Source organism: Myotis lucifugus, unplaced genomic scaffold (genome assembly GCF_000147115.1).
Source record: "Myotis lucifugus unplaced genomic scaffold, Myoluc2.0 scaffold_177, whole genome shotgun sequence".
In the NCBI taxonomy this organism is placed as follows: domain Eukaryota; kingdom Metazoa; phylum Chordata; class Mammalia; order Chiroptera; family Vespertilionidae; genus Myotis; species Myotis lucifugus.
The window spans coordinates 2,476,631-2,503,641 of NW_005871225.1; the positions used below are offsets into that span (position 1 = coordinate 2,476,631).

A 27,011-nucleotide genomic window follows, 5' to 3' on the forward strand; every position below is an offset into this window, starting at 1 on the left:
CCTGCTCTCTACATCCATTATTTTCCATCTCTTAACCCATAGCCTTTTAGTGGACACCAATACTTGAACCACGCTGACTAAGAAAGTGGCCTGAACTCAGTGCCTCTCTTTTTCATCTCTAAAATTAGCATAATAGCAGAATGTAACTCAAGATTTTTACAATGAAAAATGGGACACATAATGCTTAGAACACTTTCTGGAATCTAGGAAGTACTTAAATGTTAGTTATCACCATTCTCTGTAATTGTTAGTATTTACTACCATATCCTTTGTTAAATGGATTTTTCTAGATCTTCAGTTGAAGAACAATCTATAGGAAGATACTTTTTTAAGTGCTTATTTTAGCCAACTACTTAAAATTCTACTCATTAATGGCCTTATTTTCAAAAGCCTCTACAATCCAGTTTTCTTTAAAATTTACAGAAATCACCTAGCCTGGGCATGTGCTTGATGGATAATTCTACATTTAAATGACACATAAAGTCTGAAGAATTATAACTAATGGAGATTCAATTTTAGTCCATGAAAGATGTATTTTTTATACCACTTCCTACTTCTGGACCTTTTTTAGTTTTACATTCATTAAAATATTGTAAGGAATCCCTCTTCAGGTACTGGCTGTTATGAAATAAAAATCCAGTTCATTTTTTAATGTAGAGTCTATCTAGTTCTGTGTTTTACATTACTAGAAATGGTAAAACTTTTCATAACAAAGGTTTAATTAGAATGGTTAATAGCTATGATTTCAAAAGTGTCTGAGTCAGCCTTAGTAATAATTAGGGAGTTTTGTTCCATACAAAATGCTTTATTTAACCTTCATGCCTTCATTCAGATAATTATACAAATGCATACAGTTAAAGGTTTAAACTCTATTTCAGTTCACAGCTCAATTCATAGGAAAGTTGAATACAGAAAAGCAATGCACCAACAGAATATGTCTGAGACACCATTAAAAACGATAACACTTGTTCATTTAAATCTCTGAGAATAGACTGGAATAATCATCCTCTGAGAGAATCTCATTAGGAGGGTCTCCCTTTACATTATCATAGGGCCAAAAAAAAATCACCATTTTACAGTAAAAGGAAAAAAGCTCTGAGTATATTTACAATACATACACTATACATAAATACAAGAACAACACTTACATAATATTAATAAACTTATAACAGAGTCTGCCTAAACACTACAGAGTATATAAATGCAGAGAAAACTATTGGGAAATTAGATCTGTAGATAAGCTGGAGAAATAAATTCATTCGTAATTAAAACTCTGAACAGAAAACCAAATGAAGATTTGGAAATGAACACACTTGCTTGCCAGCATCATTGAGGCGGGGTGGGGGGTTATCCTCTAGTGGGTATGACCTCCTCTGGGCACTCGAACTCGCTGGGGTTAGAGACCCAAGAGGCTTTTGTACGTGAATCAGACACGTGAATCAGATGCAGCACATCTATTCAATTTGCTGTTCAGGGGTTTCAAGCCTAGAATAACTGCTTTGTAGCCTAAAGGATGTTTTTGTATTTTTACACAGATAGATCCTGTAATCCAATCACCATGTATAATGAGCTCAGTGTTAAGGAAAAGGAAAAAGATGCCTGCTTGATTTGGCCAAAGATGATATTTTTCTTTAATCCCACGTATTTCTTTTTTTCAAATACGACTGAGAGGTTTATTCAAAAGAATATGACTCCCCCCACCCCCCACACACACCAAAAGCAATGTCTAGACTACTACTAATTATAACTAAGTCATTTTAAGTGGCAGGTGGGTATCTTAAAGGTGGTCTGTTCTCATCGTTTCACAACACACAACGTTCTGAGTACATTCTTCTATGGACAAACGTGAATTTGCTGGTTTCTCTTTTTTTGTAAATGAACATGTTATGATACACATAATTGCATTATGATGCAGGATGACATCATACATAAGACGATGTTTTCAAGCTGGTTTTGTAAGTTGTTATCTCATTTCCACACAGAGTTGGTTTGCCATGTGATGCAATGTGTCCCACAGACATGAACAAAACAATACAGCCACCATTCTGTGTGTGGGGGGGGGATGGTGATTTTTAAAAATGAGCTTTCAAACACAACAAATTGTGGACAGACAAGTTGATAGGAAAGAGCCTTGAATATAGGCACCAGTGCCCCAGTTCAACAATACCCATCCAATGTAATAAAGTTTGAGGAACAAAATAGATACTACAGTCTGGATGCAATTACAAAATTCTGCTATGGGAAAACTAGAAGCACAAGTAGGGCAAAAGCATTTTCTATAATGTTTTATGCAGTATCTTTGGAGCATGAAATTAGCGGAAAGGAAAGACATTGATAAGTCCTCAAAGTATCTTACTTTTTGATTACTTGGACACTTTTAGTAGTAGAGTTTGACCCAAATGCTACTCTTCCATTCACCCTCATTTCTCAACCAAAAAATCAATCTCCATAAAAGTCTTGGTAAGCTTGCTTTGGAAAAAGCAAGATATAATAATTCACACAAAGAGTCATTGGTTCTTGCTTTACACAAAGAGCAGACTCTCTTGTCTCAAGGATTTTAAATGTCTAGAGATGAAGTCTAGAATGAAAAAAGTACTATTTCCACCATTCATCTCTTTTCAACTCACTGAAAGGTGTGGTTTTGTTGTTGAGAAATTATTGCTTGTGGAACCCAATTAACTGGGAAGAGAGCCCCTCTCCGAGTGGGGTGTGCACACCAAACACTGGCTTTCCGCGCAGGAGGGAATTTGTTTATGCAGGTTGATCTCTTCTCTCAGCCAAGTAACAGGGAAAAAGATCATAATTCAGGAGATTCATTTTCAGAAAAAGAAACACCATGAGAAATGACATTCTCTTAATGTTTTCTAAGTCCATTAGTACTTCTATGAATCAATACTGTCAAAGACCTTGTGATACACAGAAAAGGAGGAGGGGATTTCATTTCTCTAATGTTGGACAGCTTCTCACAAAAATTCAATTAAACTAACAATACGATAAACAAATTATTTCTAAGATTATTTAAAACATTCCCAGGTGGTGCTGTTAGGTGAGAAATCTGAAAAGGAATGATCTGCATCTCTCCTTGCTCATCGCCCGAATGTTTATGGTTGCCACCTTATTAACAGCTACTAGGAATGGGCTGTTATTAACAACTAGTTCCATGGAGGTCAACATTCCAAATGCCCCTAAGCAGCCTCTCTCTAGCAGGGCTGTAAAGGTGTAAAGGCTTTTTAGTACATCTAAAGCAATGCACAGAATGGTAAAAAAAACAAAAAAACAAAACAAAAACCCACTCTGGCTACAAAGTAGGGGAGAGTTTTGATGATTTTGGATCTTTAGGCCAAACATTTAGGAGGATGGTGATATGAGGGTACTGACAAATTCAGGGAGACATCTGGTTATTGCAATCTGCATATACTAGGAGAAGACAGATTTCAAATATTCTGTTCCACTGTCATGTGCTATAGCATGTCCCTGTATCTTACTTGGAAAATATGATAACTATGCATTCATAATAAAAGCTACATAAGAGTTAGATATGGAAAGTTGGCTGCTGGGTACACAGGTGCTGGGTGCTGTGGTGGAAAGAATACGGGCTTCAGAGCCAGAGACAGGTCGCTTCACATCCCCACTTTGCCATTTATGATTTCTGTGTTTGAGGACCACACAGCCTCTCTCCGCGCCTCAGTTTACCATCCATAAAATCTGAAATTGTTGTACAGATGAGAGGTAATGTGTCTTAAAAAATTAGCTAGTACAGGGCTTGGCACATAGTGTTTAATAAAGAATAGCCATTGTTTCATAGCTTGCTGACCTTTTGACCTTTCATGTTCTGATAGTACTTTCAGACAACTTCCAGAAAGCAGCCCAGTCAGAAGACCTGATTTCAGTAAGGTTAAGGCTTTCCTTTGACACTTAATTGATTTTCCACCTTCTCCGGGCTCATTGCTTTCTTTCTGAAACTTGGAGGAGGAAGCGGTAGAGGGCTTTCTAGGCCTGGGGTCTGGTTCTGGAGAACACCAGGCATCCGGGTCACCTTCACTGTCTACAGCCCGAGTGTTTAATTACCGTCATGCTTTTAAATTGCTCTTACCAAATGTTTGGCTCTAAAAGAGTATAATTTTACTGATAGCCCTCAATAGCTTGTTTGGGTGGATTTATGCTGAGATGGCAGGGCTGGAGAATTTCCAGGGCTCTTGTCTACCCATATAATTTCATTGTATATTTCTATTCATGACTCCACTTTTAGCAGTAAAATAATGATAGCTCAACGTTGTGAGGTTCTAAACGTAAATCTGGAAATTTCCAGGACGAACTGCAAACCTTGGCTTACTTGATGTCAGTTATACCTCAGTAGACATTTTAGGAGATAGATAATTGTGTCAATATTCATTCCAAAAATGGTTCTTCGTTGAGAACAGAAAATATCAGGGAAAAGGGAAACGAAGATGGATTTGTGCATTTGATATTAGTAGATAAAGTAAGGCAAACAAATATCTCTAGTGTTTTGCTCTAAACAAATTGGCTTTTGTTAAATAAACAAAACTTTTTGAGGCACGCTCAGTGCTTCCTAAGTTTGGGGCAAATCACAGTGAAGTTTTTATCTTAAAATTGTAACTGCCATATGCCATAGTGCATGTTGAAGATAACTTTAATATTCAGGTTTGCATTCTGACGTTCTGTAAGACTGATTTAAGAAATGCCAACATAAACAAGATTGGGTATATTTAAGAAGACACAAGAGAATTTTTTTGTGGGTGTGTGAACAAATCCAAATTACTGTGTGCATATATGCATGCGTTTCCCAAATGTAGAGGAAAAACCCAGTCTGAAGAAGAATTATTGCTGTGTAAAAGTATAGGAATATCTCATTGGTCATAATGTTTATTGACAGGCACTTTCAGCTTTTAATCACTTCGTAAAATGGGTATTAGCTTATTTCTATTGCCAGTATAGATTCATTTAAATGTGGCCGAATCCATAACACTTAATCTTGTCAAGATGTAGCTACTCCTAAAAGTATACCCTCTGTAATTAAACAAGAATAAACACCAACACCTGTATAGTTTTCATTTTTATCAAGAACTACTTGGTTGAGGAGGAAGATAACTGAGAAAAGAGAACAATGGCTAGATGCTTCTCTTTAGCATAAGCAAAAAGCTGTGCAACTGTTTCCCCCTTTTCAGGTAAAGACATTTTGAGTTTGGAATCAGTTGTCTGCAACTTAAAATGATTTCAATGTGTTTTAAACCACCCTGGCTGAATTGAGACAAGTGGCCACTCCATTTGTCAGAGCACAAGGGATGTGCTGTGAGAATGTGGAACAGAGTTCCCATGGCAATATAGCTAATTGTATGTAAGATATACAAGGCATATCTGAACAAGTTTTCTTTTTTTATTGTGATGAAAACTAGAAGTTCTTTTTCCCAACATACTTCATCAAACTATTTACAACCCCTGTAAAATTTGTGTTTGAAAATACTTTTTCCACTATCACATATGTTACGAATACAGCAAAATATCTTCACTCTATTTTTTTAAAGATGCAGTATCCTCAATTTCATTTTCTTATGAAAATCTGAATTTCTATTGCAATTGCACAGTATTTAGCACACTTAAAGTACCAATGGACATGGGTTGCTAAACAGACATTACTCTATAATGACCTTGTGAAAATATAGCATTTAAAATTTTTATGTACACTTCTTAACTATAAAATGCAGGCAAAGTCATATATAGCATTATAAGCGGATTCCCCATTAAGGTAAATAACTTACATTTGTAGACAGTATGGATTATTACAAATTCATTCTTTTAAAAAAGTTTTCTGTTGATATTTGTGAGCCCACTGGCTGCTGCATATACAGGTGTGTATACAGGTATGCATGTATCAGTGGTGCCTGTGCAGGTAAGTACATGGCAGTGTGGGGATAAGTAGAAATGTAATATGGAAGACATAACTTACCAAACCTCATTTTTAAACAAAACCAAATCAAAGCAAAAGATTTTTTAAATGAGATACACTACCTCAGAATAACTGAACAAAGAGATTTGGTCAGTGAAGTTGTAGAATACATTTACTCCTGAAATCTATAGGCATTAGTAAAGAGCAAAATCTGCGACTGGATTATGGACTATGAGCATTAAGGCTTCCTGGGCCTATTATGATGCGTAAAAGACATGTCCAGTCCCTTATATGAAGGTCATAACTCAATGTATCATCCATGCTGGTATTCTTATCACTGCTGAATTCTGTCAACCCTTACTATCAATGCTAAGACACCTTTATAACAACATTCTGGCCACATTTCTAAGCAGTCATAACAACATAACAAAGGCGTATTCATACATTTGAAGGCCTCACCTCACCAGATTTATTCAACTGTTGCTTTGGTAAGTATAATAAATAAAGTACAGAATAGGAATACTGCATCTTTATCCATATACATGTTGTCATTCTAATGAACTGCTTCCATAAATGTAGAATTATACTTAGGTTTGAAACACAAACGGCAATTCGAAGTTTAAAAAGGTTGTATAAAAATGAACACAGCTTTGTATGAGCTATTCAAAATTTCAACCATCATGAGAATGGCCTTTCTAATCTAGAACTGGCATTGTAAACACTGGAGCTTTTTGTAAGATCCCCTCCTCCCCCAACAATCCTCTTCCTATTTTCCACTTAAACTGTAAAGTGAAAAAAAAAGTGCTCTTTCCCCCCCATTGTGGTTTATGTTACTGTTACTCAACTGCTTTTTGGAAATAAATGTCCAATAGTGCTTTGTAAAAGTAATGCCAGGCAGTAGTATGATCTTTACGGTCAAGTCATTAGGAATTTCAGTCTAAATGCCGTAAGAGAATGTAAGTTCTCCAGCAGGCTTCTCCGAGTCCGCACACAGTTGACAGGATGGGGCCGGAGGAGGATGGGGAAGTGTGAATCTCTTTCTGACAACTTAAGATCAGAACATGAAGAGGAAATCTATTTAAACCTCAAAGCCTGAACCTTAGTGCTTTTCCAATCATGTGAACTCCCTTGAACTCAATCTCCACAATGCAGAGAGAGAGCCCGGGCTCCTGTAGCTTCTCAAGCCATCTCCGGCACCCGTGTGTAAGTTCCCAAACATGCACACATGTCCTGCTGCAAAGTGGCTGAACAGCCTCAAATTTCAGACCAAAGAACACTTCTAGGGAGGGAACATCTGATGAGTCCTTCAGATTCTACTTATTCTATTCATTATCTACTGTGCTTTTTAAAAGAGGCTAGAATGGACATAAAACTACATGGAGGGGGCTATTCTTTGCCTAAAGACATTCCTACTTATAAAGCCAATTCCTTCTCTCCCAAACCACTTTCCTTTCCATGGGGGAACATTTGTAGAAAACTCAAGTAAGTTTGAGTCCTGGGGTGAGAACAGCAACTCATTCACTACTTGTGCTTGGATTCCTCCTTAGAAGTATAGACACGTCAAAGAGGGAATGGTGTTAACACTGACAGGTTTTATCAGTTCCCTCACTGTCTCAGTCTGGTTCCCCCTTTCAGAGGACGAGGAGAAAAATGCACTTTCCCGAATCTTTCCTATGTGATTATAGAGGAGCAGCTCATGTAGTTCTGGGCTAAATTTAAATCAAGCTGCCACTCAGGAAGCTCCCACTGCCTGTCAGTTTCATGAATTCTAAACACTATTCCTACCTGTAACACCCTCAAGACATCTCTCAGCAGAGAGCAGGATTGGCCCTTCTTATGAGAGCAGTTAGGATGATATTAAGCCTACATGTCACCTGAGTGATTCACCTACTACCTGCCAACTAGGTTCTGGGACTAGCTGAGAGGGTTCCCCACTCTGTGCTCTTTGCTGCTGACCAATAACCAATGCTGGCATGCATCAAGCAACCTTTTTCTATTCCACGTGGTCACAGGCAATGAGAAGTAGCAGTTGCATACAGTACAGATAAAAATTTTTCCAGTTGGTGAAAAAAAAAATCCCAGTGCTTTGTGGGTAGTAGATCGTGTAGCTAAAGAAGCTATTTGTCAATAGAATTGCAGCCCTTGTTGGAGGGAAATTGCCTGATGAATTTTTCGGACCTGGCAGAAAATGCAGAGCACATATTTCTAAAGACAGAATTTGACCTGAAAATCATTATGCTGTTGCTTGAACATTAGAAAATAATTCCTTTTAATACCACCCAACACAAATTGTCTTTGTTTCAATGTTTATAATCCTTGCTTCATGAGAATAAGATTAACTGAATTAGAAGACGACCCTAAAAAAAGGATAATTCTGCAACTGGAAATTATTTCAGAATGTTCAAACATTTAAAAATGAGCTAGTAATATTGTGAGGTTAATTTGTGCAATTCCAAAAATCAAGTGTTTTTAATGAAAATATATTGCAAAAGTCTATATGCTGGCAACGTTTGTATCTAAGCTATAAAAAATCTTAACAACAATAACAACTAAAAACCTCACCAAGCCCCTTAGCCACATAAAGCTGAAAAAAACCCAGCTTTTAGTGGGGGGAAAAATATGGTAATTTTTCTGAAACAATGCTTGTTGGTAATGTATTGCTTTGTTTACTGTATACTTTGCTAGATGCCGAAAAGGCTCATAATTTTAGGGGGTCAACAGGACTGTAATTTCCTCTCACCCTCAGCACAGGATGAGTGGGTTCAACATCCCTGCAGGTGCCAATGCAGAACCACCGGGTCCTGACACAGTGTAGAAAACGAAGTCTGTATAGAAGAACCCACCGGAGAGTCGCGTAGCCTTGGCTTCAAGTGAGGAAACGAGCACCATGTCGGGCTTTCCTCGGGGAGCGCGCCCTTGCTGCTGACTGTGTTCCAAGGAGAGCTGACCCATTAACCCAAGAGTTAATTCCCTGCTATGACTCCCTGGCCTCGTCACCAAATAACCGTTTTCAAACAAGAGAAGGGGAGCATAATCTTTAATTGTGGTCGTCAACCTAGCAGGACAACAAACAGCAGAAAGATTACCTCAGTGCTGTACATGTAACCAAGACCTCTAAAATGCTGGGGTGTTTTTTACAATCCCTTTAGTAAGTATGAAAATTGGTAACGTGAGTCCTCAGTGAAGTTATTGTAGGAAAGTCCTTTTATTCGTTATTGCTTTTCTCCTCAAGAGGCGCATTATTTCCATCTCTGCTTTGTCTGATTTTTCATGTTCACTGACTTTGCCTGGGCAGCCCCACCTCTCCTTACCTTGGTGCCAGTGTGTCTAAGAAAGTTTTTCCCTCCCCCCTGGTTCCTTGTAATCAAATCCTAGGGGCAGGAAGAGATGATGCCTGGGTGACAGAACACTGCAATTTGAAGTGGGGCAGTAGTTTTTTAGACAGGCTCTTCCTATTCAACCACAGAACAGCCCTGTGCCAGTCCATGCCAGGGCAGACACCGGGACCAGACTCCGACTGAAATGTCGCCGCCCCTCTGCGCGAACAGATGAACAAAACAGAATCAAAACAAAAAAAAAAACAACAACAAAAAACCAAAAACAATCAACAACAAACACATGAAAGACTCAATGTTGGTTTTCTTCAGGGCATGGCATAATGACAAGTCGCGGGCGCTATCTAGCTGCCGCCATCGCTATTGCAAAGGGCTGCCTGAGTGCCCCTTTCTTTTCAGGGGATGGAACCTCTCCAACAGCTTCTTCTTTTCTACGTCCGTGCTGCTGGCTGGTAACAGATTGGACGGGGGTTCTATCTCACTCAGATGGTAACTGAAATTCCTGTAAAAAGAGGTTAGGGGGCGGGATGATGGGAGAATCATCCCCAATGTGAAAGGTCTCCGCTCTAAGCCATCCATTTGTGGTAGATGACCTTTACAGTATCAGTAACAAAATGTCTGACAGCTCAGAAAGTGGACAAGCTACACACATCGTTCAGTGGCAGAGCACACAGCACGGAAAACAATGCCCGTCTCTCCCGCATCCGTGTCACCGATCTCCCAGGCCAGCGTGAAGACGGGTCTCGTGGAGTCGCGATGGGGGTTACCTGCAGACCGAAAGGAGAAGTGTTCCTTCTTGTTCCTGCTCTGGTTTCAGACATCGTGGGATGGTGATGCCCTTTTGTGTTAACACTGTGGAGGGGAGTCAGCCCTGCTGAACCGGGTGCCGCTAAGAGAGCCAGCTCTTACGCTCAGCTGGACGGGTGGCATCCCTCACACCAGCATATGCCTCCGGCGGTGCAGTGCCAAGTGGTCTGACCGGGAAAAGCTGCGATCGCAGTCCGCGCACTTGAATGGCTTCACTCCCGTGTGTTTGCGGTAATGCCTGGTCAGTTCATCCGAGCGAGCAAACTTCCAGGTGCAGCCTTCCCAGGTGCACTTGTAGGGCTTCTCCCCTGGAAGACACAAAGGGACACGCGCTTTGGTGCTCCATCACTTTTCTGTAATAACCAAGCCAGCGCTACCTCCTGGGAAATGGCTGTTTTCAGTGGGTTTTCCATTTGGTAATAATCCTTCCTCAGGAAACCTAATCATCCCATCAGCAGGTGTGGGGTCAGATGGAGGGGGGGGGGTTACAATCTCCTCTCTCCTACTGTGACATCTGGCAAGTGTGTTAACACTTGCATCTTCCATTACAGGCAAATTACTCTGCAGTCAAAATATCAAAAGGCACAGACTGATGGCTACTGGGTGGAGCAGCAGCGGACCACTGGTAGACTCCAATGGGCTAGCAGAGCTCTACCTTGCTTGATGTGGCTCTACGGCTGAAATGCACAACAAATCACCAAGGGTAGTTAATTACGTTTTGTTTCAATACTCCAAAATGTGCAACTCACTTAGATGGGTTAAGGCTATTTTGGAATACAATGTCCACTTATCAGTAACTGAAAATAAATATAATTTCATTAAAATGGAAAGCACCCCTCCAAATGAGGTATTAATAAGTACATATAATTCATAAACATATACTTTTGGCATGTCTATTGGGAACGAATCCGAGATATCTTAATAGTGTAAAGTTTAAATACTTTTTTCAGTGACTTGGGAATTAGAGCAAGCCCTGAGGAATCCTAGAATCGGTTCAGTGTAGAAACTTAGAGTAAAAAGCAGTCTGAAGAAGTATGTAATCTGACCAGGTCCCTCAGTCAACTTGGAAGGACAGTAAAATATGCAAAGGCTTTGCTGGGAAAAGATACACTATCTATTGTCCAAATGAGCTCCCAGGGGGAGCGGGACAATAGCTGACCCAGGTGTGCTTTTTCCTGGCTCTCATTCAGAACGGGAGCCCTGTCCCCATGCAACCCCACAACACTGATCTCGCCTCTGGCCCTGCCACCCAGTAGCCAACAGCATGCTGCTTGGCCACACGTGGCCTCTGGTGGACAGGGCCCGAGAAGGGAAGAAAGCTACCTGTTGATCCGTATGTAGAGAGCTGCAAAGGAAGCATTGTTAACCCCACTTTACAGATGAGAAAGCTGAGGCTCAGTGTAGTAAAGCAGCTTCCCCATGGCCAGAAAAAAGATGTGTGTGGCTCCAAGTCCAGCACTTTTCACTGTGCAACAGTGGAATGGGTAACTCTCTCCTCATCTAAACTTCGTTACCTCTTCAGACAGTGCTACTTTCGTAGCTACTCCCAAATTACTCACTTCCTATTCCTATTAAATCACCTATCGCAGTAGAACATACAGATTTTGTTTAGATGCCTTTCTCCTTTACCAGCTTCTCCTGAATACACGGAGATCAAGAACCAGGTCTCCTCTAGTTCAGTATCTTCACAGCCTAAAATAGGTACCAAGCAAGTGCTTAAATGAATTAGTAACACTGCAACACATACACAGAGGCACACATACACAAAACTACAAGTAATGCCTACATGGGAAAACTAGATGGAACTGGACCCAACATTTTTCATTCAATTGTTAACGAAATACTATCTATTAGCAAATGGCCCTTTCAGAAGTAAGTGAATAGTTCAGACCAGTTAAATCTACAACTATTGATGCACTTAAGTGTGGCCCAAAGAAACCTCCAGGTTACTCTGAAAGGGTTCTTTTCAAGAGGAAGCTTACTGACTGGATTAACCCCACATCTCACCTTCAGACTCATTCTGGATGTCCTATGGAGACAAAAATCTCCTTTGCAGATGTCTATTGACCAGAATTTAACAGAATTAAAAAAATAAAATAAAATCAGCAAAACCCCTAACTTAAAAAGATTGGAGGGTGTGTGTGTGTATTATATTGCATATCAATGGCAACTGTTGACAAGCTTTTATTTACATGTCATCCCTGTATGTTTTTGAAATTTACATCACGAACATGGATTCTAGTAAATTCAGCTTGATATAAATCATGTCTTTATTTTTGGGGCACTGAGCTCAGATAGCTGACTCTTTGTCACCAACAGGTATCTCGTAGCTATCATCTCGTATGTTACTATGGAACCAGCCACTGAGAGTATAAGGCCTTAGAAGGGAAGGCTAAAGGATTTTCTTAATTGGGAAGAAGCATTTCTCAGTTGTGTGGTAGGAGGATGTGTGTGTCCAGCTCGGTGAGGAAGTGTCATATGAGCATGGGTGGGATCAGACATGCTGCTGGGCCCTCACCTGGCCATCCCAGGTCAGGTGAGGGGAAGAGGCTCCACAGCTGGATGGGCCTAGAAGGTCAGTAAGGGCAAAGAGAAGGAGACACATACGATCTGACACTTCATAGAAACTCTGCTCACCTTTGATGTAAGGGAGGCACCTCTGCTTTTTGTAGGCTTTTGGATTCTGTGAACTTATTGAATTGGAGTATATGATGCAGATGGTTAGTTTGGGATGGGTGGGTGAGGGAATATTTTGGCTATAGGATAATCACTCATTCTTGACTCAGGACCTCAGTTACAATTCTAACAATTCTCTCAGTAATAAGCACACAATATTTAACATCAAATACTCCGAAATGAGAGTCCTCGGCAACAGAAAACGAGTGATTCTCTGAAAAGGCTCACCGGATTCAATCAGGGTTTAAAAACTATTTTCAGGATCTTTTTTGCCCATTAAAAAATGAAGGTCTTCGTTATGCAGGTGAGGGTAGGTCAGGAATGTCTCTCTATACTTTACCTGGTAACCGAAAGAGCAATGATTCTACACAGAGATGAAGCTCCCTCACCCCCATACTTTTCAGGACAAGTGTGCTACAATGGAGGGAAGAATCAGAAAGCTGGAGCTTAGATGTTCAGCAATGTTTCTAAGATGGATATTTCCAAGGGGAGGAGCAGGAAAAGCAACAAGTCAGGGCACTGGACCAGGGAAACAGTAAAAATCTAAAAAGTGCTTTGTGAGGTGGAATCAAGTGCAATATGTGATCGTGAAAGGCAAAGGTGGCAAAATGGGTGAAGGTGATCAAAAGGTACATCTTCCACTTATAAAATAAGTCATGGGGATGTAATGTACAGCATGGTGAATAATGTATAGCATAGTTAATAATAATACTGTATTGTATAGCTGAAAGTTGCTAAGAGATTATAAAAGTTCTCATCACAACAAAAATTGTATCTATGTGTGGTGATGGATATTAACTACCCTTATTGAGTGATATTTTGTAACATAAAAATATCAAACAATTATGTTGTACACCCAAAACTGGTATGTTATATGCTAATTATGCCTTAGTAACAAAAGAGATAAGGGAACAGACCTAAAAAATACAAGAGGCATATATTTCCCTAGTCATGAATAAAACCAATAAAAATAACATATCGTATATAATAAAAGCCTAATATGCTAAGTGTCTGACCATTCATTCGACCGGTCGCTATGACGCACACTGACCACTGGGGGCAGACACTCCTATTGGTAAGTTAGCTTGCTACTGGGGTCTGGCCGAGATGGGCCAGACACACCCTGGAGCCCTTCCATGGTCTCTCCCCAACCCCAATTGTGAACCAGTGGGGTCCCTCGGCCTGGCCTGCACCCTCTCGCAATCCGGGACCCCTCAGGGGATGTCATAGAGCCAATTTCAGCTCAATCCCCACAGGCCAGGCTGAGGAACTCCACCTGTGCACGAATCTGTGCATTGGGCCTCTAGTAAGCTTATAAGTTACTAGGGGCTAAGTGATTAATGAAGGCATAAACAAAGAATATAAACCTCCACTGAGGAGGGGAGGAAGGATAAAGTATGTCAAAAACCAGTAAATTTAATTATCTGAGTGATAAATGAGTTTTCCTTGAAAATTTTCTTACAAAAATGTATAGATTCTTTTAAACATCAAAAAAATCTTATGCTAAATACTAGAGGCCCGATGCATAAAAATTCGTGCAAGAGTAGGCCTTCCTTCCCCTGGCTGCTGGCACCGGCTTCCCTCTGGCACCCGAAACCTGGGCTTCCCTCCGGCTGCTGGCAGGCACCCAGGAACCGGGCTTCACTCCGGCCCCGGCTTTGTCTGGAAGGACGTTCGGAAGGATGTCTGGTCTAATTAGCATATTACCCCTTTATTATTATAGATTCCTTGTCCTTACTACCTCCTGAATAAAATTGGGAAATGGGTATTCTATCTCCATGTTTAAAAACTAAAAAGAAAGCAGGACAAAGCAAGATCTTCTAATCTCGTTTCAAAGTCAGAGGCCAAGCTATGGAGGTGGGGGAAGAGGAGACGGCTACTCCGAGTAGGCAGGGAGCTAGCTGGCTCCTGGCCCTCGCTAAAGAGAGACCTAGGTTTTGATTGTACCCACCCAGTGCCTAGCATTTCATTATAAAACAAACAAACAAGAAATGCTCCTTTTGAACTAGTCAAGTTTTAGAAACAGATATAAGAACAACTTCAGTGGCTACTACATTGTATTAAACAGCACTTTACACTTTGTGCTTGTGCTTTGAACAATTTAAAGGGTGTAATCTTATAAACAAATTAAGATAACAGAAACTAACTTCCTGATGTGAATAAAACTAATTAAAATGGTAAGTTTGTAAGATACATTATAGTGTGCATAAATGATCTTTGAAGGATATAATGAAGAACAGACAGAATTCTACTTTCTTTCCTTTAAATCGTGCTAGAAAATAGAAAGCTAAATTTAATGTTAAAACGTCAGTGGTAGCCCTGTCTGGTGCTGGGTGGAGAGCAGTTGTCTTGTACACCAAAAGGTCGAGAGTTCGAGTCCCAGTCAGGGCACATACCCAGGTTGTAGTTCAGTCCTGGTGGGGGCGAGTGCAGAAGGCACTGGATTGATGATTGATGTTTCTCTCTCTTTTTCTCTCTGTACCTCTTCCTTTCTATGTCTCTAAGATAAACTAAAAAAAAAAGCATGTTTTCGGGTGAGGATTTAAAAAAAAAAAGCTGGTGATAGAGAAAGAATGGCAGGTAAGTTTCCCACAAAAGTCTTCTTATGGGAAGTGTTGGCTTGGACAACAAAAGGAGTCAGGCTTCTCCCCAGGTCCATGTTCTGCTGCTCACAGCTGGTCTACATCAGGCTGAACGACGGCGATAGTACACGTGACTTCTAGTAATTTCTTTAGGAATAGTGAATTGTCCTTAAACTCATTTCAACTAGAATTCTGCAAATATACTATTCAAAACTGTTTTCCCTAGAAATAAACTAAAAATGAAAATAGCCTGCCCATCTTCTTCCTTTTTTCTAACCCACAAATACACTTACAATCCCTTGTGGCAACATCACTGAAAATATATTCAACATTTTTCAAAATAATTGAAAGTTCTGACTGCACCATCACATCCCCTTTGATTTTCCTTATATTAATCCTATGAAATAATGCAATGATAGAAAATGGCATGGCATATGTCTTAGTAAATGATTTTTTTAAGTTGCTACTGTATAAGGAAAATCAAAGGACGCAAGCTGAGTAATTGGGAGTTTAACCTAAGCCATCCCCCCTCCCCGCCACCTGTGGGGGCTTATTAACTTCTAAGTCTTCAATTCTGAAGTGAAGGTCCTGAGGAATCCACAAGCCATTTCCACTTTTCGTATTTAACTAAAAGAATCTGACCATTTTAGTACAATTTCTGCCCTCCCCCAGTTCTCTAAAAACAACAAAACAATGACAAAAAAAACACTCCCCCCCCCCCAAAAAAAAAACCTGGACTAAACTATAAAAGCATCTGAAAAATAAAACGTTACCTGAAACTAAGAGCAGGAGCTTCTATTTACTAAAGTAAAACAATCCTGTAAAGTTTTAAAAAAGACCATACCTAAAAAAGAGGGTTTGTTAATTTTCATTCCAAAATACTCTTTTTAACTCTACATTTGGGGTTTATGTTAAATATAATTTGTTATGCATATCAGCCTGTGTGTGTGAGTGTGTGTGTTGTGTGTTGTGGTGTGTGTGTGAGTGTGTGTGTGTGTGTGTGTGTGTGTGTGTGTTGTGTGTTGTGGTGTGTGTGTGAGTGTGTGTGTGTGTGTGTGTGTGTGTGTGTGCGCTTACACGCTTTCACAGGCAAGAATTCTAATTAAGTGTTCTGGGAAAATAAAAACTCACATTAAGATTTTTTTTTAAACAGTCAACAAAGTGATTTATTATGAGAACTGCTGTCTCTTTCAATTTTAGTTAAAGAAAAGGATTAAGAGTCACTAAATGCATTTCCATGACATTTACCCAGCAGAAGGCATAATAAAGGCTAAAGAAAACACCAGGTATTGAAAGGATTCCCAAAACTCACGAAACAAAAATAACTTTTTCAGGTACCTCCCATTTCACCATGGGAAGTGCTGAAAGGTAAATTTGTACTGAGACAAAAGACAGGTGCCCTTTCATATTAAAATGACGTGTGAGCAATACACATAAGAGGAATGTGCAGTTTGAAAATGCTTGGGTCAAACAAAACACCCATGTTCTCACATCAGCTTCTCTATTATTTTCTCAAGCAACTGAAAAGGAACACCTTTTGCAACAGGAAACAAGCATTTTCTTTGGTTCAGAAGTACATTTTTGAAATGATTCCCGGTTTAACTTTTATAAAAAGGTGCCCCAGACACTGACAAATGAGCTTCATTACACTCAAGGTTCAACATATTTGCTGTGACAATCTGTTTCACTTGAGGAATGGTATTTGCATATGAGGGAGAAAAAACCAGAATCAAGATTCCTATCTTGTCTTCTGGTTTCTGTTACATTAGTTCATAAAAGTTCACAGAATTTTAGATCTGGAAGGAAACTAGGTGCTTTTAAAATGAGAAAACAGAAAGCTAGAGCTGAGAATGGATACAAGGCCCCTAAATTGTCCAGGGGTAGACTAGCTGCCTTCCTTCTTGGTGGGGTGAAGGGGGCATGGAAGAGCACAGGCTTTGAAATAAGGCGGAGTGCATGCTCCAATGCAGGCTCAGTACTGACCGACAGTTCAGTCTCAAGCTAGGGAGTTAAGCTTTCGGAAACATGGTCCCCCACCTGTAAAGGGGACCACTATTCTTACAAGCACTGTTGTGAAACTTAGAAATACACAGGCCATGTGCCCGGCAAATGAAAGGTGCTCAATAAAGGATGTTCAATTGTAAGGTTATGAAATTCAAAATTTTTGTTTTTGTCTCTGCCCAGGTAGCTCAGTTGGTTAGGGTGTCATCCCGATACACCAAGGTTTCGCGTTTGACCCCGGGTCAGAGCATATGTAAGAATCAACCAGTGAATGCATAAATAAGTGAAACAATAAATTGATGTTTCTCTCTCTCTCTCTACTTCCCTCCCTCTTCCCTTTGCTCTCTCTCAAATCAATTAAAAAACAAACACAAAACAATTGTTTTTGTTAAGAAATATAAGCAATAAAAAATTAAAAATAGATCCTTTTGCTATTTTTAAGGAAATGAATTAAGGTTTTCAGGTAATTAGAATGCCTATACTAATCTTGATTTTTCTAACATTTTATATATAAAATTATTTTTTAGGCCAAACAGACCAATCTGTTCCATAATTTGCTTGATCCATTTGGTTCTGTCAACTCAATCAATATGTTAGTCTCTGCCCCACAGAATTTTCTGGTCTGAGTTAACTGATTATCTTTTTCATTATGTGTCAACAAGACCTTCCCCATGCAATTCCATAATGGATCTCTTTGATTAAAAAAAAAATAGATAGTACTTTCTATTTACCACACTTGTCTCTAAGAGCTTTCTGGATCTGAACTCATTTAACTTTGACAATTTCCTGATGAAGTAGTTGCAATAACCAACCCCACTTCACCAGAGTTAGTATGTGGTGGAGGTGGGATTTGAACCCTGGGAGTCTAACACCAAAGTTCATAATCTTAACCAATACTCTATAATGCTTCTGAACACTTGAAATCACTGCTTTAATAAATCAGGGTATCTAGTCAGAACTGGACCAGCAGACTAAGAATGTGAATTAGCAGTTACAGTACAGACAATGTGTTAACACAGAGGCTTAGCCCTTCTCATCTAGAAATCAAATATAAATAAACAAAAATATCATATAATGAAAACATATTTTACTCAAAACAAAAAGTTCAAGGTCTAAGATAGTACTTCATTTGGCTGTTCTGAGTTTATTTCCATGTAGTCACAATATTTATTTTCCTGTGGGTCTGGTTACTTTTTCCTCAGTTTCTTTTGCAGAGACCTCTTCCTTTACTTGTTACATAAATGTTTACCAAGATTTTGACTTTGACTTCTCATCTGCATGTTTTCCTTGGCTCCCATGGCTTCCACCACAACTCATCAGGGAAAGATTCTGAAGAATCTACACCTTGGTCTCTCTCCTAAGCAACACAGAGATAAGACATTTCCAACTGACAGTCTGAAAGCAACCTCAACATGACCAAAACTCTACTCAGCATCTACCACCTAGACAAGACATGTTCCTCCTTCTGTTTGTCTATCTGGGGAAAAAAGGCAACTCCATCTACTGAGGTATCAAGTCATACATATCTCCACCTGGAGAGATTTCTTGGACTCCTTCCTATCTGTTAGTCTCTACCTGCCCCAACCTGACTATGACATCTGCCAGTTCTGTCTTCCAAGTATCTGTCTAGTTCTCCTCGCTTCCTTTACCCACACTGTGCTGGTCAGCCTTTCTTTGGATTCTCACCACCGCTCACCAATGCCAACTTCTAATGGTTCTGTTTCCCTCTCTTACGTCCTACCCCTCCAAGTTATTGTCTGCACTGGATTAAATGAAAACTTCCTGAAAGGCAGTCTGACCATGTAGCTCTTGGCATCCTGCACACACCTGTGTTAAAACTCTCATCATAGCCCACTGTGTCTGGTGGTTTTCCTGTCTGCCCACCCCACTCAGCAGCACGGCACTGAGGAATCTTTGAGCTCTGTTCATCACTGTACCTCCAGGACCTAGCACAGTGCTCTGTGCTAATAAATGCTTATTGATTAAATGAATGAAACTAATTTAATTCAAATACTTCTTATGTGAAACAAAGAGAGTATTGCTTTCATTGTATGCATTCTACAATTTTATTCTATTTAATGAATTTGAATATTTATTTTTGAGGGGAGTGGGGGGATTACAAAAAGGGTAAAGGGGGTCAATATATGGAACTGGAAGGAGACTTGACTTTGGGTGGTGAACACACAATGCAATATATAGATGATGTATTATAGAATTGCACACTTCAAATCTATAAAATTTTATTAACCAATGTCACTCTAATAAATTTAATTAAAAATAACAATAAATAAAAGTAAATATTGGAACCTAAAAAAAGAAATGAGCTATCAAGCCACTGGAAAACATGGGGGAATCTTAAATGCATAACGTTAAGTGAAAGAAGCCAATCTAAAAAAATGCTACATACTCTATGATTCCAATTACATGATATTCTGGAAAACATAAAACTATGGAGTCAGTAAAAAAATCTGTATTTGCCTATAATTTATGAGGGTGGAGGAGAGATGGAAGGAAGGATGAATAAGTAGAACACAGGATTTTTAGGGCAGTGAAACTATTCTGTGTCATACAGACACAGATGGTGATGCATTTCATTATCTAAACCCATAGAATGCACACCACCAAGAGTGAACTCTAATGTAAACTATGGGCCTTAGTTAAAAACAATATGTCACTACTAGTGGCCGGTGTATCGGTGTATGAAATTCGTGCACGGGGGGGGTCCCTCAGCCCAGCCTGCACCGTCTCCAATCTGGGAACCCTCGGGGGATGTCTGACAGCAGAGATCGGGCCTAAACTGGCAGTCGGACATTCCTCTCACAATCCGGGACTGCTGGCTCCTAACCACTTGCCTGCCTGCCTGCCTGATTGCCCCCTAACCGCTACCCTGCTGGCCTGATTGCCCCCAAGTGCCCTCCCCTGCAGGCCCGATTGCCCACAACTGCTCTTCCCTGCTGGCCCAATTGCCCACAACTGCCCTCCCCTGCCACAACCTGCCTCCTCCACTGGGACCTGCCTCCTCTGTGCCGCGCAGAGCTGTGGGACCCCCAGGCCTCACCACACAGAGTGGTCACCGGGTCCCACCTCCACTGTGCGTATGGCCATCTTGTGACGACGTTCCTCGCGAGGACCACCTAGGCTTTCATTAGTATAGATTGTCTCATCAGTTGTAACAAATGCACCACACTAATGCCAGATGTTAATAATAAGGGACACCAGGGAGTGGGGGAGACTCTAAACTTTCTGCTCTTTTTCTGTAAACCAAAAGCTGTTAAAAAAACAAAGTCTACTCATTTTAAACTATATATATATATATATATATATATATATATATATATCCCTTATCAAATATATATATATATATATATATATTCAAAAAGAAAATAATTTGAAAGGTTTTTATTTAAAACTAGTGCCATTTAAAGGTCTACCTGCAAAAAATAATCTTTTTAAACCTTTAAAATTAGGAACACAATATGTGATGGATATATTTACTTGATAATTATTCTTGTTATCAAGATTTTTATGGAATTATCTTAAACATTATAAATAAACATTATTTTTACATATTTCCTTTAATGGAGAATATATTTTCTACAAAAATAGTTTCTCGCCGAAACCGGTTTGGCTCAGTGGATAGAGCGTCGGCCTGCAGACTGAAAGGTCCCAGGTTCGATTCCGGTTAAGGGCATGTACCTGGGTTGCGGGCACATCCCCAGTGGGAGATGTGCAGGAGGCAGCTGATCGATGTTTCTCTCTCATCGATGTTTCTAACTCTATCCCTCTCCCTTCCTCTCTGTAAAAAATCAATAAAATATATTTAAAAAAAAATAGTTTCTCATTATCATTAATAATTCCAATAAGGCCACAAATATTATATAAGTAATAGTTAATTTTGCCATTCTGAAAAAGATGACCACAATCATAATCCAGTTACTCTTTGGCAGAGTGTGAGGAAGTACAAGGGCTGGGGATGTTCCTACCCCACTCCTTACAACACAGCTGTGAGGGCTCTATGACAGAATAAAACCTAAAGCAAAAGAAGGAAAATGGGGAGCATGGTCATAATTTTTTAACTTCCCACGGTCACGGATGACTTATGTACTAATGACAACAGAATTAAGAACTGGTAGGCTGTTTTAGAAACCTTTACTTTTCTAAATGAATGAAAAAGATAAATTTATTTTTTTAAAATAAATAAGGTAACACTTTAAAAACCAAACTGAATCAAATTCGTACAGCACTGGTACTTGCATCCAGGTAACTGTACATCTTAGGTTCAGTGTATTTCTACATAGTAGCTCCCTATAACAGGTTAAAATAACTCCTTTTCCAGAAGTGAAAACAAATGTGATACTTTCACAGCATTTTGTTACTGATCCAGATTTTTCGGCTTCATTTTCAGAGGTGGCACTTTAGTGCGTGTGCACGTGGGTAGGTGATGTTACCCCGGCACTCGGGATGCATCGCCCCTTCTGTGCTGCTTTGGCAATTTGTGTCTCAGGGCTTTCCTACCGCACTCGGCGTGGTGGATGTTTGAGGATGGGGCTGTCTCCCCAGCCAGAGTGAGAACTCCTGGCTGTCCTCATCTTTACATCACTCCCGTTACTGTTCACAGAGCTGGGTGTCCAGCAAGCACTCCAGGTGGCTTAATTTATCTGTTAAGATTTCTGGTCCTTGTCTTGTTACTGGTTTTCTAACAAAGTAAAATTGTAGCAGACTGGAAAGAAAGACTAGTTCAAGTTAGTGAGAAGCCTTAAAAATAGACCATTGAAAGTTGCTCGTGTCTTATTACTTCAAAGTACTTCAATGACCTAAATCGGTAGGTGACTGTGGAGTGTGGCCCTGGCGGGGAGGAGACTGGCAGGTTGTTAGCAAACATGTCTGACAGCAGAAGTAATGACAACAGTCCAGGCTCTAGAGAAACCGAAACTAGAATCCCAGCTTCACTGCTTGACTACAACAGGATAGGGGACAAGTGCTCTGACCTTTCAAGGGATTTACAGATGTGGTTACAATGTGGAAGCACTAGCAGAGCTGAGCGCTGTGCATGGGGCCTGGCAGGGCCTCAGGAAGTATCAGCTCACTCCCACCTACGGTCAGTCGGTCTCCATGTCTGTTTACAGCACTCTGTCCTCCTCACCACACACCCCCGTTATCTTCAAAGTCTCCCCTTCCCCTTCCCTCATGCCAGTCAGACACCTGCTGTTTCTGCTGCTCCGGTGTTTCCCACACACCTTCCCTTCGGAGCATCGAGCTGCTACATCAGGGACATTTCCAAGTGCTTTAGGGTCATAGAGGATGGAATTCTACCTGCCTAGGAAGGAGGGTGGTCAGAGACCTTCTGGGACAAGGTGACATTGAGGCAGTTTCAACAAATAAATAGTTTACCAACTAAAGAAGCAAGAAGAAAGGGGGACTTAGGGAGGCCATTGCAGGAAGGGGGAAGAATGGCTCCGTGCAGTTGGGCATATCTGGAGATTCGTTCATTTGTATGGCTGAGGAATGGGGGGGTGGGGGGAAGTAGGGAAAGGGCCAGCAAATGATGTTGAACAGATGAACAGGATGAGAGGGGCCTTGCATGCCCGGCATAGGAAGGTGTCCCAAAACTGTCTGGCCATAAGAGACAGCTCCTACTGTATTCCTTTGTCATTGTGCTCGTGCCTTTATTATAGGGTTTTGCACACTTGGCCTTCGTTATGACTATTTTGATGAGTCTTATCTAGTACACGCATGGACAAGTTCATTGATGATGGGGTCTATGTCTCTTTCTGTCATTTACAAGAAGAAAATCTATAGTGTCTTAGACATGGACAGTTCTCAATATATATTTCTCTTGTTGAATTTGTCTATGAATGGGTACTTTTGAATGGACACTATGCTTTACTATTTTAAGTATATTCTTTAAAAGATTATTGACACTATTGTTTTATTAAAATGACAAAAGGGCCTATTAAACAACAGTTAGCTTTACTCCAACTTTTTCTAAATTATATAAATTTTAAATTAGTAGAGTCTGAAGTAAAGAGATAGGTGATTAATGCAAGTGTATACTACATTATCCAAACTTTTTTTGTCTTGAACCTATCGTTCACAATAATAACATACGTCCATATCAGTATCCATACATATACAATTTCAATTCAACAAATATTATTGAGCCCCTACAATGTAGTAGTCATTATACTTACTGGGGATTTAAAAATGTGTCCCCTGTGGTAATTATGTAACAACTTGGCATGTTTATGTTTAAAGTTAAAAAAGAAACAGAAGGCCTGAGATTCACAGAGCAGCTTGTCTAAGTTCACCAACCAGTTAGGGACCAAAGACAGATTCAGACTTTTGTCTCCTGTCTTCAGATTTGGTGCTATTTCTTTTCTAGTTTTCTATTTCTCAACAGTTACCAATATGGCTTATGTCTGTGAGCTGTTTCACCAGGACTTACAAACAACTTATGAGAAGAGGATTTTTACTTGACAAAAATGTCAGCTTGCTCTTAAGTGATTAATTATCTTGACATCACTAAGCCCTATGCTTTATCTAACAATGAATCTAGACAGAGGGTCTGATGTGGAGCTTTATATGTAATGAGTTATTTAATTAATGAAGATAGATGTGAAAGCAGAGGCAGCACACTACTACTGAAGGTAAGATTAGCAACCACGGACTTGTGAACTAAAGGCCACCAAGATGCATAGCTGTCAGAGAACACATGCTTTTCTTTGTAGAAACATCATCAAACCATTTCAGAATCTCATCCAATAAAACAAGTTGTCAAATTAGAAGCAAGAAATATAGGAAGAGCAACGAGAAGGAATGAGGCAAATAAAAAAAAGTGAAAAAGGCTGGGATCTGTAAGTATTCAAGATCGATGTGTGTATGCGTCTATGTGTGCATTCCAAATACAAAACCATTATCAGATATTAATTACAGCATATGGTATTAATTACAAAGGTTTCATTCCTCAAGGGAAGAGCTAAATAGTGCATCATTTCATTCATTTGTAAAAGTAGGAAAGGACATATTTTAGAGATTTTAAATTCAAAATTGGTTCATATTTTAAAAGCATCTTTGTGAGTTAAAGTCCTGGATGTGTAAAATTCATATATGAATACTTTTGACAAACATAGATAAGAAATGTGACTTCTTTATGTTTACTAATTTTAAAATTTAAGTATACAGTTTTCACAGGAATTAAAATGAATATTAGATAAGATTGGCTAAATGAGCCTCATAGATTTATTAGAGTACAGGCTATTATGTTGGAATATAAAATATTTCCAGATTCATTTGGAACTAAATATTTTAATATGTTGCAATTACTTTCTTAAAATTCTGGTTTAAAATTTATCATTTATCTTTATTTTGCCTTTTCCTTGTTCATCATTAAACTGTGAAATTCTGCAGATCACGGACAATCGCCTCATGTCATGCAGACCGCTAGAGGGTTCTAGTTTCCTCTTTCCCAGGCCCTCTGAGACCAGACCTGCCCAACATCTGGTGCTACTGCACCATCTAGTGGCTTTGGAATCACTGCTGTCTGAGTGTAATTTGCTTATTGTACTGCCTTTGAGAAAATACTGTGGCATGTATTTTTAGAAAATATTAAGAATTCTAAACAGCAATGCCAAATTCATGAAAATATTTTCTTCTAAAATTCACACTTAAATCATTTAATAATGACTTTAATTCTTAAAATGAAATGAGAGAAATTCACAGTACATAGTAGTTGTGTACAGCCCAGATTTAAATGACCATTCATTTACATATACTGCATATTTATTTAAATGCACTGTACACTGCTTCATGGAGATAAATCACACACAATTTAGACCAGTGAATAGGAACAATTACCTGTTGACAATCACGTGTGTGTGTGATTACTGATATATATATATGTATGTGTGTGTGTAAAAAACACATATATATTTGTTTGTTTTTACCCCCCTACTTTTTTAACAGGCCTTAAATAATTTACCACTTGTAGGAGTCAGTTAAGACATTTAAAATATTTGATCAAATCTTTATGCCATTATTTAAACTGCACATTTACAAAATAATCCTTAATTATTTTTCTTTTAAAAAGGCATTCTTCAGAATTTTTTAACTCTAACTTCCTTGCTAATATCTAGAAAATGTTCCTCTTTCACATTCTTACAAATGTTTCATTTTCTGTCTAAGTCCTAAATAGAGGACTTGATCATGTACTCATAAAGCAAAAGATCAATGTTTAAGGTAAAATTAATGTGACTTGCTCAAAGAAAGCTTCTCATTGCTACTTGCTTATCTCCCATAGCATGAGTAGTTCTCATAAGTCATCTGTTATAATCCATAATCCCAAATTTCACATTATTGCCAGTCACACACAAATAACTTGCTCAATATGCCTGAAGCAAAGGTAAGGCTAAGAAGATATTTATTGAAAGCAAAGCAAGCCAACCGAATCCCAACAGAACCTGTGTTGATTTCATTTTGAACACGAAGTTATGAAATCTTACAAATAATTGTAAATCAGGAATCAGTATGGGCTCACTTTGAAACAGTGGCAGCAAATAAACCAAATTTCATTCTTTCTTTTGAAAAATACTGTGCTTTGATTGATAGTTTAGAAAACTACACCTTGCACAATGTCACTCTGCTAAGTGGATGAATGAATTTGGCATATGGTTTATAGCAGGAATTACACATAGACTTTTTAATGTAGCTAAGGGATCAAGAAATATAGATTAGATGTCGGACAATTAGGTGGATTTTAATTACTGATTGATGAATTAAGACCCATAGGGATAGAAGTTTCTAGGATCAGCTCTCAGAGCTTTTTCTTTGAACCTGTCCTACTCAATATCTGGCAAAAATAGAGAAGCTGGAGGAGAGAGATACTATACTAACAGCAAGTTGGATGAGAAGAGGGTTCAAAGTTATTTCAATTTAATAGAATAATGGGTCCAAATCAGTAAAATGGATATAAAATAACTATCTCCCAGACTTGAAGGTGTATGCGCAGCCTTCACAGTAATGATGCTGGCCTGTATCTCCTACAGGAGATCATCCAGACGATGGCTACACACACCCAGGGAGAGGAAACCCACTAAGGAATATCTCGCTTTATTGCGCTTTGCTTTATTGTGATTCACAGGTGTTCACACCTTTGTTTTGTTTTTGTTTTTAAGTAACAAACTGAAGGCAAGACTCTCCATCAATAAAAATATTACGACTTGCTTTACTGCGATGGTCTAGAACTGAACCTGCAATATGAAGGAGCCATCATTTGAGGGACGGGTCCAACTAAAATTTGCATGTTTAGGTTTAAAAGAAATCAGTTACAGGTACAGGGGATGGACAAGACCTAGTTTTCAGCAGTTTTTCTTTTTTTTTAATTCAGATGACCTAACAGAAAATCAACTGTTAAAAGACTTAACATTATCTTTGACTCTGTTAAGAGATGTCCATTAACAAGACCTGTTCTCTCAACTTGTGGTGTGGAAAACTGAAAAAGACACAGTGATAACGTGAGTATATCTAGAAAGATGTGGCTGAGAGAACTGAGGGTGTCTGGAGAAATGAAGGTGCCAGTGGTTCATGCCAGTGTTATGAGGAGCACCAGGGTCAGGAAGTGAAAATTACAGTGTGATAATTGGAGTTAGCCCAGTCAAGGGACCAGAGAGCCAAACACCACTGTAAGAAACAATTCAACATGGCAAGAGA

General features: G+C 39.3%; 1 protein-coding gene across 1 annotated transcript in view; it reads right to left on the reverse strand.

The window, feature by feature from the left end:
- Window positions 1-9,899: 9,899 nt before the first annotated feature.
- Window positions 9,900-27,011, reverse strand: part of KLF12 (Kruppel like factor 12) — a 281,673-nt gene continuing 264,561 nt past the window's right edge. Inside the window, exon 7 of the mRNA XM_006096368.1 lies at window positions 9,900-10,355. Within this exon, the coding sequence (XP_006096430.1) occupies window positions 10,174-10,355 (182 nt within the window). The 3' untranslated portion in view covers window positions 9,900-10,173. The remainder of the gene's footprint in view (window positions 10,356-27,011) is intronic.